The sequence below is a fragment of the Sminthopsis crassicaudata genome, chromosome 4 (assembly GCF_048593235.1).
Source record: "Sminthopsis crassicaudata isolate SCR6 chromosome 4, ASM4859323v1, whole genome shotgun sequence".
Lineage (NCBI taxonomy): Eukaryota > Metazoa > Chordata > Mammalia > Dasyuromorphia > Dasyuridae > Sminthopsis > Sminthopsis crassicaudata.
In genome coordinates, this window is record NC_133620.1 from 117,064,653 (window position 1) to 117,076,879 (window position 12,227).

Consider the following 12,227-nt stretch of genomic DNA (forward strand, 5'->3'; position numbering starts at 1 on the left):
CTGGATATAGAAATGGTCATATATAAGAGCCACAGCCAAAAAGATCTTTGAAGGTCACCTAATTCAACCCTCCTGCCCAGTATTAGGTGGCAAGGTGACAAATTAAATCCATTCCTATCACTGCAAATTATGGGCTTTTCCCACTATACTAGTCTAAAAGTAGAAGTTAAAGATGTCCTCATGCAGTCAGAACTTATTACATGTTTCATAATCACTTGTATTGAGAAATATGAAGGTGTAGCTCACTTTTTAAATTACAAGAGTAAAAGACTAAGTCTTGAAAAAAAGATTCTTTAGGAAATTATATAAAAATTTAAGGGTTAAGAATAAGGTATTTGTATAGAAGTGCTTATCAATGGGACATACTGATTTATGGGGGTTCCTGAAACCTGTTCAGGGAATCCATGTGGTTAAAAATACTTTCACAGTAAAATTTTTACTTATTAAGTCACTTTTCTTTCTCAACTACACATGTGTGACGCTAGATTTTCTTCATATACTTCCATCTAAAACATATTACAATAGCTTGAATGCTGAAGCAGATTAAGACTCCAGATGTCTTGCATTAAACTAGGTATTAAGGAAATTTGCAAACATATGTAATATTCTTCACTTAATTTTTTTTTTGTTTTGGAAAAGTTTTTTTTTTTTTTTTTCATGAAAATGTTCACATGTCTATGGGAGGGAGAATAATTTGGAATACAAGGTTTTGCAAAGGTGAATGCTGAAAACTATCTTTGCATGTATTTTGAAAAATAAAAAGAATTAAGAAAAAAATAAATCAGCTAATAAATTTTTTTTGTAAATGTTCAACCAACATGCAATTTGTCCCAGGCCCAAAAAATTTTGATGTCCTCCATTCTATAGTACCGTCAAACCCTCTGGCACCAGCAAGACAAAATGCAAGTAAATTCATCTTACAAAAATGTTTTTCTCTTGAAGCTTTTATATTTGTTGGAATGAATAAATCAACACAATGTCCTGAAGTTAATATACCAGTCAAGAAAAAGATGAAGTTCCTACTCTTTAAAAAAAATTTGGAGCTAAAATTTCACAAAATTTTTTACATTTCCCAATTTTTAAAATAACTGCCCTAAAAATGAATTAGAAACGGAGCTACTTATTATTAATCACTTAACTAGTCTACAAAAGCAATTCTTATTTTAAAGACATTCGCACAGATTTCTCAATACGCCTAGACAAGGAACACGCTGACAAAAGACAAAGTGACACGTTGGTTCATCATCTTAATAAGAACCGCTGATACACCAGTCTTGGGATGGCTCATCTTTTTCTTCACAAACTCATTAGTCTTTATTAATGATTTTTAAGTGTTTCCTTATGAAACATACAAAACTGGTTTCAAACATAAATGTTATTTATCTTCATAAGAATTTTTTAGGAACCCCCCCCAACTTAAGGCTGTTTTTCTCAACCAATATTTTAATTGAAAAATGTTTACAGTACACTAAAAGAACTGGCACGGGATGGAGTAATGCTTCATGATTCCGGCTGCGGTTGCCACGAAGGAGGCCTTTTGGGGCGGCCGTCAGGCAGGCGAGCGTCAGTCCTGGATTTTAAGACTGCATCTCTTTTCCAGGTCATTCATTTCTTTCAGGATCAAGGCCACGTTGTACCTTAGTTCCTGGAACTTGGCCACCGGCACTTCAAAGCGATGAGCCGCCCCGTCCGAGAGCCTCAGCTGCATCAGGATGGACGGCTGCAGGGAGCGGGCCAGCGAGCTGGTGGAGATGGCCACGTCCACCCTCCACCTGAAGTCCTCCACCGTGGGCAGCCGAGCGCCCCGGTCGCGGGCCAGTCCGTCCAGGCCCGGGCGCCGGCTGCCGAAGACCACGCTGGCAAAATCCGCCACAAACTCGTCGGGCACCTGGAGCTGCTGCAGATCTTCCCGGAACACGTCGGGCTTGAGGGCGGAGGCCGGCAGCCGCAGGGCCTCCCGCAGCAGCGCGTACATGCCCGCCACCAGCACGCGCAGCTGCGCCTCGGACAGAGGCGACGAGTCCACGAGACTCCGGGTCTCCTCCCGGCAGTCCTCGCCCTGCAGGGCGCTCACCACCACCTTCAGCAGCTGCCGGAACAGGTCCTTGTCCAGGCCCGACAACTGCCGGGCCATGGCTTCCACAGCTGCCGGGGGACGGGGGCCCAGGAAACTCCCTCGGCTGCCGGGCCCGTCCCCAGCTGGGGGCAGATAGGGAGCCGCCGGCTTCAGGCCGCGGCCGGCAGCCGCCCCTGCCGCTGACATAGCGGTCGCAGTTTGCGGTGAAAAGAGCGGAGCACCAAAATGCGGGAAGTAGGGGACCGAGCGGGGCGGGAGGGGAGGGAGGAACCGGCGCCAGCAGCGTCCGGAAGCCCGGGAAGCCGCTTTCCCGGAGCTGGGAGGAGAGGTAGCTGCAGTCAGCCTGCAACCCCCTAGCGGGCGGAGGGTAGAGTGCACGTAAGTCCCGGATAGAGCCGGCCGCCAATCACGCGATCTCCTCAGACTCCGAGACCGAGCCGCCCCCCTCCCCCAAACTCCAGGGTAAGGCACTAAATACGCCGGCAGACTAAAAAATCTTTTTTGGACTCTAAGCAATTAAAGAGCTGTGGTTTATCAAATAAAAAAATGCTACTTGATAACTGTGGAAATATGTATACTAGAATTGCAAAGAATATGTATAGAAAACTTTTAACATGCTGCATTACTTGCTGTCTAGAAGGAGAAAAAAATTGGAACATAGTTTTGCAAAAGAATGTTGAAAATTTTGAAAATAAAAAGCTGAAAACATTTTGCTGATGTTAATAACATCTGTGTAAAATTGGGCTTGATTATTCTTTGATAAATAATAAGTCAATACTGCCTACTATGTAGCATGTGCTATGCTTTATAATTAAATCATTTGATCCTCACAACAACCCTGGGAGGTTACTGCCCCATTATTATTTCCATTTTACTGCTGAATAAATCGAAAAAAACAAGTTAAGCGCCTTGCTTAGGGTCCCATTGCTAGTAAGTGTATGAAACTGCATTTGAACTCAAGCCCTGATTCAGGACCAGAGAGTCACCTAGCTGGAACCCAAAAAACAATGAGTAACAATATCAATGATACTGTATTTTAAGAAAATGTATCATAAAAAAGTGTACCCAGCACAATAATAATATTATTATGATTATTCATAATAATTTGAGATGATTTAAATAAAATTTATTATTAGTAGTTAGGATTTGTTGCTATAAAATTGTAGTATTTTCTTAACTTTGTTTGAATAAAATATAAGGTAAAGGTAATCCATGGATTATTTTATGAAAAATTGAAATATGAAAATATTTTGTTTTTTAAGAAAGGCAAGTATTTACTATATGAAATCTGAATATCATTGTCTTAAAATAATGAGCATCCAAGGCCCTACTTACTAAGTATTATAACTAGTTAAATTTTCAAATGACAGTAATTAAATTTAAAATCAACAAAAGAGAAGACAAATTTTGTCACCAGAAAACTTTTACCTCTTCTCCTATTATTGTTAGTTTGGGGAATTTCTGTGCCAATGAAGAACATATACTCATCTGCACCAATCGATCAGCTTTGGTTTGTAGATCTATCGAGGATGTCTACAACAAAAGATGAAAATTATTATGAAAAAATTATCTCTACTGTGAGCAGTCTTTAGTCTACATCCTATAGTAGTACACAGTTTCTATTTTTGAAACCACCCTACAAATTCCCAAAATTTCTCTCTACTTGAACTATCCCTGATTTTCCCAGCTTTCCCATTTTGTTTCATAATTATATATTTAGATAATCATAGAGCTTCAAAGAAACTTACATTTCATCTAGTCAAACATCTATTCCCAATATGAAATCTCTTCTGCAATATTCCTGATAATCAACCAATGTTGGCTTGAACTTTCTCGTGATGGAAACTATCTCCAAGGAAATCTCTGCTCCTCTTTAGTCCCTCTCCTCCCCCCCCCCTTTTTTTTTTTTTTTTTTTTTTTTTGGTAACTGACTACTCTGGTTAGATAGTAAGCTTCTTGAGGGCAGAGAGTCTTTTCTTATCTGTATCCTCAGTTTGTAAGGGATGGGAACAAGAAATAGGGAATCAGGCAGTAGAGGAAAAAATAGAGCATAGATGATGATCTAAAGGAGTACAGAATCACTAGGATGTAGATTATTCATCATTAAGTAAAAATTTTAGAGTTTTTCAAAGGCAATAATAATATGACCCAAGGATGGAATACTTTCAGAGGTTTGGACAGTTCAGGTGCAGGGGACAAGAACTTGGATCAGAAGGAGCAGCATTAGTACCTTTCCTTCTCCTTTTGAGTACTCTTATCTAAGTTTTCATGACTGACTTACTGGTTCTCTCATGCTGGCTTGGCCACTCTTCTGATCCTCCTTTGCTGGGGGTGTCCTACTGCAGGTGTCCTCTTCTAACCTTACTCTGTCCCAGATAATCTTATGAGTTTTTCACTATACTTTTCATATTCATGCCACATATCAAATCATTCTGTTGCCAAATCTTGTTTTCTTTTTGTTATTGTTGTTTTTTTTAACCTTAACATCATCTCTCAAACATGTCTCTTTCTCTCTACTTGCAAAGCTACTGTCCTTGTATAGGTCTCACAGCCTCATGCTCAGTTTCTTGAAGCTTATTAACTGCTTTCTCTACTTCAGGTTTCTCCCTATTCTTATCCACACATTATTCAGCTAGGATTTTTGGTGGTTTTTTTTTTTTTTTTTTTTTGTAACTGTAGGTCTCATCATGTCACCCTTCTAGTAAATTAACTCCAATTCTTCCTTATTACCTCCTGGATCAAACAGAAAATCCTCTCTTGACATTTAATCACAATCTGGCCCCTTCTAATTTCCCCATTCCTTTAACTCTTTTCTAGCTGAGTAGTGAGTGGATAAGTCTTGTGGACCATTTTTCAACTAGATAAACAATGGGCAGTGACAGCTTTTCCTGGCCTTACTCCCCAAACCTGCTGAGTTCCATGGAGTCTTTTGATAACAATTAATTTTTAAGTCCTTTCATTTTTTTTTTTTGGTCTGTTCTAGCAGGAAAACCACCTTACTTCTGCAGCACAGTAAATAAATCGGTAATTACATCAAGCAGGATGACACACATAATGCACATTACATACACTAATTTACTGGAATAAAACCTTTTGGGTCCTATTTTTAAAAGGACCAAGTTGAATAACATTTATTGATTATTTTTCTCCATAAATTGTCATTAAAAATTCTATTCCCACTCAATTTAAGTCTTATTTTCATGTATTTTTAATAGTTTGACTTCAGCAAATGATATTAATGTTTTTCATTTTTAACTTTAATTCATTTTCCAGAATATACTACAAAGATCTATAAGTTTTTTTCTTTTTCTATTATTCTCAGTTGACAGTTTTCCCGCAGTGGGTCTTCTAAGTTACTCTTTAAAATATTACCTGAGTTACTACAGTCCAGCCTTCCAACAGGATTGGTTTGATTGTTAGTAGAATTTGTACTATGAGTTTATCTACTATGAATCTATACATTTCTTGTCTTTTTTCCAAATCAGTAAAATGTTAATGATTAACTTCCATTCCATAATTTGCTTACACAATGATATGATACAGTTCTCAAGTTTACTATAGTTTAAGGAAATGCTATATTTATTAAAGACTGAGCAAAGCATTAGTTGTGCCTTACTCTATCAGTTAGTAAGTCAACTAGCATCCATTAAATGTTTACTATATGCCAGGCACTGTGCTGAATTAGGGATACAAATAAAGGCAAAAAACCAGTTTCTATACAGTGATATAATATTATTAAGCCCAGATAAAGATGAAGGAAATTCGAGAATATTTAAAAACTTGAAATATATACATAGTAATAGTTACTATCACTATTATCCCAACTTGTAACTCTTGTATTAGAGAGAAAAATATTGTGTGAGGATTGTGGATTACACTATATCATCAAGACTCCTTAATTGGTCTCCAATGAAACTTCAGATAAATAAATACTTGGTAACATCACATTTTATTAAAATCATCATACCAAGGATTATGTAAGAAATAAAATAGCTGGTCTAACTAGAAGCCTAGCTCTAAAAATCATGGAATCATATATCTGGAGTTGGAATAGACTTCACAGGCCAACTATTCCAGCTTCCTCATTTAGAGAAATGAGAAACTGAAACCCAAGGAGCTTAAGTGTCTGAGAATGAAAAGATAGTGAGTGTCAGAAGCAGGGTTTGAACACAGGTAATGTTCTTCTAAATATTGTTCACAACCAAGACTTAAGTAAGTCACACATAAAGCTTGAAACTTCTACTTATTCCTTCTATAAAAGTCAAATGATAGAATATATGTGAAGTGTTTTGGGAATAAAGCACTCTATAAAATGTTAACCACTATTACTGCCTCATACATATGGCACAAAGCTTTTATACTTTCCCAATGAAAAACATGCTATTTTTGACCATTAGACTGTCAGAATTGATTATTGAACTGCACCTAAGTATACATAAAATTAGTATGAAATGAGATGTGACTTAATACCTTCTCAACGATTCCAAGATCACCCCCAGCCATCACATTTCTGACTATCATTCCAGCTTTCTGAGCAATAGAATATGCTGAAGCAACCAAACGAATCAGGATAGTTGGACTGGAAGCCATGATTAACACTGGAAAGAAGTCAAAAGAAACACTCTAAATATACCAAGGCAATAAAAACTACCAACTTAATTTATTCCTATATTTGCATAAAGGCAGCAAAATTGAATTAAATTCATATAGTATGAGTGCTGCCAGAAACTACTATCCCTAATATTTTGCAACAAAAATATTTCTATACTAATAAATTATATATTATATAATTTTAGTAACCCCAAAATGAATCCAAGCAATTTTGTTTTCTACTTAACTCACTTGTATTTTTTCTTTATTTTACTCACTTGTGTTTTTGTACTTTAAACTTACTTTTACTTGAATACTTGAGTATAGCAATAGGAAGAGGGGTTCCACTCCCTTCTCTGTCATACTTATTAACTGTGTATAACCTTAGACAAGTCCAATTTCATATACATGTTAATCTTTCAGTGCCTTAGTTGTTTATTGCCCTCAGTTCCTAACCAAGACTATAGGTGTTTACTGTTTATTAATTATTAATTTATTCATATTACATAAATTAATTTATTAAATATTGATTAATTATTTATTAAGTACCTACTATATATCAGGCACTGTGCTAATCCAGGAGAGAGTCAAAGAAAGGCAACTCATTGTATCTGGAGGAGCTCACAGTCTAAATGAAATCCAGACAGGATAAATTGGAGGCACTTTTAGAAGGAAGGCACTATTAAGGATAACTGGGAAAGGTTTCCTGCAGAAAAGCAAAATTTTAACTGAGCCTTGAAGGAAGCCAGAGTCAAAGAAAGTTTATTATGTGGTTTTCAACCTTCTGGTGATTATAAGGATGTTAGGGCAAGATTATTAGAAACCATATATCCAATTCCCTCTTTTGAAAGATGAGGAAACAATATTAAATAAGATTAAGTTAAGGCAGTATTTGCCCAAAGTTCTCCTTGCAATAAGTGATAGACCTTAATGAACTTTTTCTAATTTAAGTAGGATGGTTCTTAGATAACGGATACTCAATCCATTTTAAGGCCTAGAACTGAAGCATTTAGATGTGTCAGAGTTTGTGCTTTATGTTGACTTAGCAATCACCTTCACGATCCACCTTCATATTAAAATGAGGCACCCAAATGAGACTTTAGTGGAAGATGACTAATAAAGCTTTTCTCAAAGTCAAGTTATTGCTGCTTTGGAATCTAATACATCTTTCAAGGTTCACTCACTTGCTATTTGTGTTTTTAAAAGAAATCATGATTTTATGAGAACAATTATTTCAATATGGATTCATGGTAATGATACTAAGATAATACCTACAAATATAAACAGCATGCAATTTTTTAAGTACAGGAAACTCCCAGACTGTTATCTCCTTCTACCAATAAAAACCTTTGTGATTTAGTAGAAAAATTCTAGTTCTAGGCTTCTTGACTTCATGCCCAGCATCCTGTCCACTGTGCCACCTAGCTGTCCTACTTTATTATGCTTTACTGGGAATAACGGGAATCTAAGATTAAGTTAAAATTATCTTTTAAAGGATATGAATGCATGGGTCACAAATAGTAATAGAGTTCCACAGCTCACAGATGCTTCAAAGATTATCCAAACCAGCCTACTCATTTTGGAATAAGAAAATTAAATCCAGAAAAAATGAATTAATTTGTCTAAGATCACAGTTTGAAAACACACAGGAAAAGGATTCAAGACTAGATCTTCTGACTTCAAAGCCAGGGCTCCTTCTATAGCATTATGCAGCTTCCTTTCCTCCACCACCACCCGTCACATATGGCCACAGTGAAGTAAAATAACAATATGAAAATTAAAGAGAAGTTAAAAGTCTTTGGGGAAATTAGATGGTTTTTCCATTAGGAAGTCACTGGAGGGACAATTAGGGGGTGGCCCAGAAGAAAGAAATAAACAGTTTCTAAGAAAGTATGTATGTCTTTCAGAAAGAAATTTGATTAGCTTCAAAGCAAAGAGAAGTCTCTCTATACAAAAACACACACAAATATATTTATTAAATTGAATCTTCTAATTCTAGCTTCATTATTCTCTTTTCATCATCATGACAATGGAGCAGACACACATCAGAATTGAGCATGATTGCAGAATTGAATTCTTGTCTTCCCACAAGGAGAGAGACCTCCAGCAAAAGAATTAATTTTCTTGGTGCTTTAGTTTTTTCAGCAATAAAATAAGGAAAATCAATAATCATGCTTTTGATAGTTCATGGTTAAATAGTTTAATGTTACAGGATCATACAACTTAGAGCTAGAAGGAATCTTCAGTCAGGTTCAAACCTTTTATTCTACAGATGAAAAGAATGAGGTGGTAATGTGACCCATATGTACGAAATATTCCTTATTCCAAATAAAATTTCCTACTACTCTACCTTGTTGTGTTTACAAAGCATTTTCTGTATTCTCTATAGAATTGTGAAATCTATAAAACATGAAGTGCTTGAAAGCCTTCTTAAAGACAAAAAAAAGATAGGAACAATGTGTAATTCTGTTCCTGTTCACTTTATTTAAATTTCAAAAACAATCAATAGCTTCTCCTTTTTCTTTTACAGTACACAGCACATAAAGCATAATGTTTAGAAGAGATGTTATAGCTATTACTAATTTAGAAATCATTTAATAACTGGAAACCGGAGAAAGTGCATGAATATGACTTGCCTTCATATTTCTGTTTATACAAACCAAGAGTCTGATTTTCATAAAAGTCATCTTATCTCTAATTTGCAACCCTGATTTGCAACACTCAGAATTTTTAAATGCCTGCTGCTATTTTGTCCTTATTTCATTTAACATTTCTATTTGTTAAAGGCAGATAATTTGCTTCATTATATTGTTAACTTTAACAAATACCAATACCTTTGAACTCGTTAACCTTTAAACCAATTAACCTTTAAACCACACCAGACTTCACCGGAGGTTTCCACACCTTTCCACAGGTTTGTAAAACTATATTTATTCCAAAGAAAACATTTTAAATGATTTTCCTTTCTTTCCCCACCATCATACAATTGAGCAACCTGTCAAAATAATATTAACTTACACAATTAGAAGAAACAAGGAAGAAGGCAAATACAATTTGTCATGAAAGGATGCTTAAATCCTTCATGGGTTGGCTGCAAATAATCAACAATCTCCACTTTGGCCTCATACATTTTTTTTAGTTCTAACTGAAATAAATAACTTAAATGTAATCATGAAAAATTTGACCCTTTTCCCCATCTTTTCCCAAAACAAACAAATCTTGGCTTATTTGTTGAGAGAAAATGGGATTGATCTGGATAATTGAGGGCTCCTTTTTGACTCCTAATTTCCCCCCTCATCCTGATACTTGCCAAAGATTCTAAATAAATGATTATAGCTCCGAATGAGAAATACCTCTTTTTGTAGCAGTAGCACGTGAAGAACAAAACCAGCTACCAGGAAATAATCCAGGTCCTTAAGAACAGCCCAAACTACAATTCAATCAGTGTTTCCTCCCTTGGATTTCTATAAAACCCTCTGGGTCCTAGAGCCCTATCTTTCGAAATTCTTGCCTGACTCAAAACACAGAAAAGAACCAAAACTTCACTCCGTAGATGCTGAATATCAAATAGCGGCTGTACTTTAAAAATCATTATAAGTTCCTGGTACTGTGTGTTATTACTGATGCCATACGTTAACACAATACTTAAGGGGGCGAGGGGAATTGAGTCAAATCAAAAAAGCTGAGATATGTCGAGGGTTTAAAGCACCTTTTTAAGTAGCACACCGAATTGACAAGATAGTGGAGGAATTTAAAGCATGTTGCCTTTTCTCTTACCCAGCTTCCAAGGAAACAACAGAAAAGCAGGGTGCAATTTGGTTTTATATATTGAAATACTAATGATAACACCAAGTTAGAGATCAAAAAATGGATTATTATCTAATCTTGGGCTATAGGGACAGCTTAATAAATGTCATATCTAATGTCAGTCTTTTATTGAATGACAGGTAAGATATCAGGAAGCCATGACAAGCACATAAAATAGAATCATAGCTTCAAGGTGTAACAAAATGGCGTAAGACAATACCATTAACTTTTAGCCATAGGTTGTCAAACCATGTTCCATGAAATCCAAGATTTTTCCTAAAAGCATAGACACAGTAGACATGTGTTTGCTAGATCATTCATGGCACCGTCCTAATAGTAATAGGATAATAATATTTATATAGTGTCTTAAAGTTTGCAAAGCACTTACATCATCCCTTTTGATCATCACTTCACAGATGAGCAAACCAAAGAAAACTAAAGCCTACAGTAATTGTTGGAGGAGTACGCTTTTTTCTTTTTCTTTTAAATAATCAAGACTCAAAGTTAGAGTTCCACATTAAAAATTTTTGGCTTCAGAATGCTTTGTTTATGTTTACTAAGAAATAATGGCTTTTGTCCCCATATGATTAATATTTTGTGATTCTCCCCACTTCTGTTAATTTAATGCATCAATTAAACCTTGAAACAAACCATGTTAATTTCTTTCCATACTATTAGGACAGCAATTGTTCTTTGATCCAATAATTGAAAAATGAAAGTCTGTCATGCTATTAACATGCAATACAGGACCCATACACTTAGTTGTTGAATTTATAATACTATTAGAATAGTAGAAAACGATTCAGTATTTTCGTTTCCTTTTTTAATCTTAGATGTTTATGTGAAGTAATTGAGATTTTAACTATCAGACCTAGCACTCAGGTCTGTTCGCTATCAAAACATTCTAGGCCCTACGTGAAGTGTTAACACTATTTCTAACGCATTGGCTGTGGGAGTGAGTCCAGGGGGTGGCAAGTTTTGAAATTGATTTCATTAACATGAATACCTGAAAACCCTCAGACACCAATTGAAAGTAAGATCGAGGTGGTGAAACCAGTTGAACTTGCTCTAATCCTCTGCTTAATATGCGGGGACTTGTTTGACCAGAGGGGAAGGAGGTAAGGAACTTACTTGTGATAAACTTGAAAACACTCCTAGATGCGACGCAGATTTAAAAAAAAAAAAAAAAAAAGCAACGCATTTTTAAGAGGTGAGTCCCTCATTTGTTTCCGTAAGTACATTCTTTACGTTAGAGAGTGACGTCGAAACGTACGGGCATAAACTACTCCAACCCATGGGGACGGGGTAGGCTCATCCGTAGGCGCATGCCCAAAATGTCATTCCGCTTTCCTGAACACTTTAGGAAGTACATCTCAATTCGTTTTCATGTCACCTTGAAACGTTTTCTTTTCCTCCCTGACCGCGCGTGAGGCAGGCTGCTTGTCTGCCCAGCCACCGAAATTACTACCCCACCCCGTTCTCCCCTCTTTGGCCGGCCACGATTTCGGCTTAAAGTCACAGGAACCCTTTGGATCCTCACCTTCCGGTATCAGGCCAGAAGTGAACCTTGCACTGCTGTGGTGCCAGGAGACAGTCGTGCTCTCGGCTGTGAGAGTAAGTCGGTCTCTGCCGCAATGCCTCCTTGTAAGCATCGGTTTCCTGAGACGCGAGCAAAATCGGCCTCCCTAGTCCTCAAGAAGCAGTCGATGTCTAAATATTCTTTGTGGGGTGGAGGTTAAACGATTACAACATA

General features: G+C 36.6%; 2 protein-coding genes across 3 annotated transcripts in view; both read right to left on the reverse strand.

The window, feature by feature from the left end:
- Positions 1-11,720, reverse strand: part of BPNT1 (3'(2'), 5'-bisphosphate nucleotidase 1) — a 33,064-nt gene extending 21,344 nt beyond the window's left edge. Inside the window, exons 1-3 of one of the 2 annotated variants that reach the window (XM_074309195.1) lie at positions 11,606-11,720; positions 6,548-6,675; positions 3,506-3,610 (exon numbers count right to left, since the gene is read on the reverse strand). In XM_074309195.1, the coding sequence (XP_074165296.1) occupies positions 3,506-3,610; positions 6,548-6,675; position 11,606 (234 nt within the window). In that variant the 5' untranslated portion in view covers positions 11,607-11,720. Of the gene's footprint in view, positions 1-3,505; positions 3,611-6,547; positions 6,676-10,020; positions 10,130-11,605 lie in introns of those variants that run through there. The other variant, XM_074309196.1, reaches the window with a different exon arrangement.
- Positions 929-2,779, reverse strand: COMMD5 (COMM domain containing 5). The gene has a single exon (XM_074309197.1). The coding sequence runs from the start codon at positions 2,261-2,263 to the stop codon at positions 1,565-1,567; it is 699 nt and encodes a 232-aa protein (XP_074165298.1). The 5' UTR covers positions 2,264-2,779; the 3' UTR covers positions 929-1,564.
- Positions 11,721-12,227: the final 507 nt, after the last annotated feature.

Excerpts from the sequence above, each read along its gene's own strand:
- COMMD5 (XM_074309197.1), bottom strand. The coding sequence starts at position 2,263 with ATGTCAGCGGCAGGGGCGGCTGCCGGCCGCGGCCTGAAGCCGGCGGCT.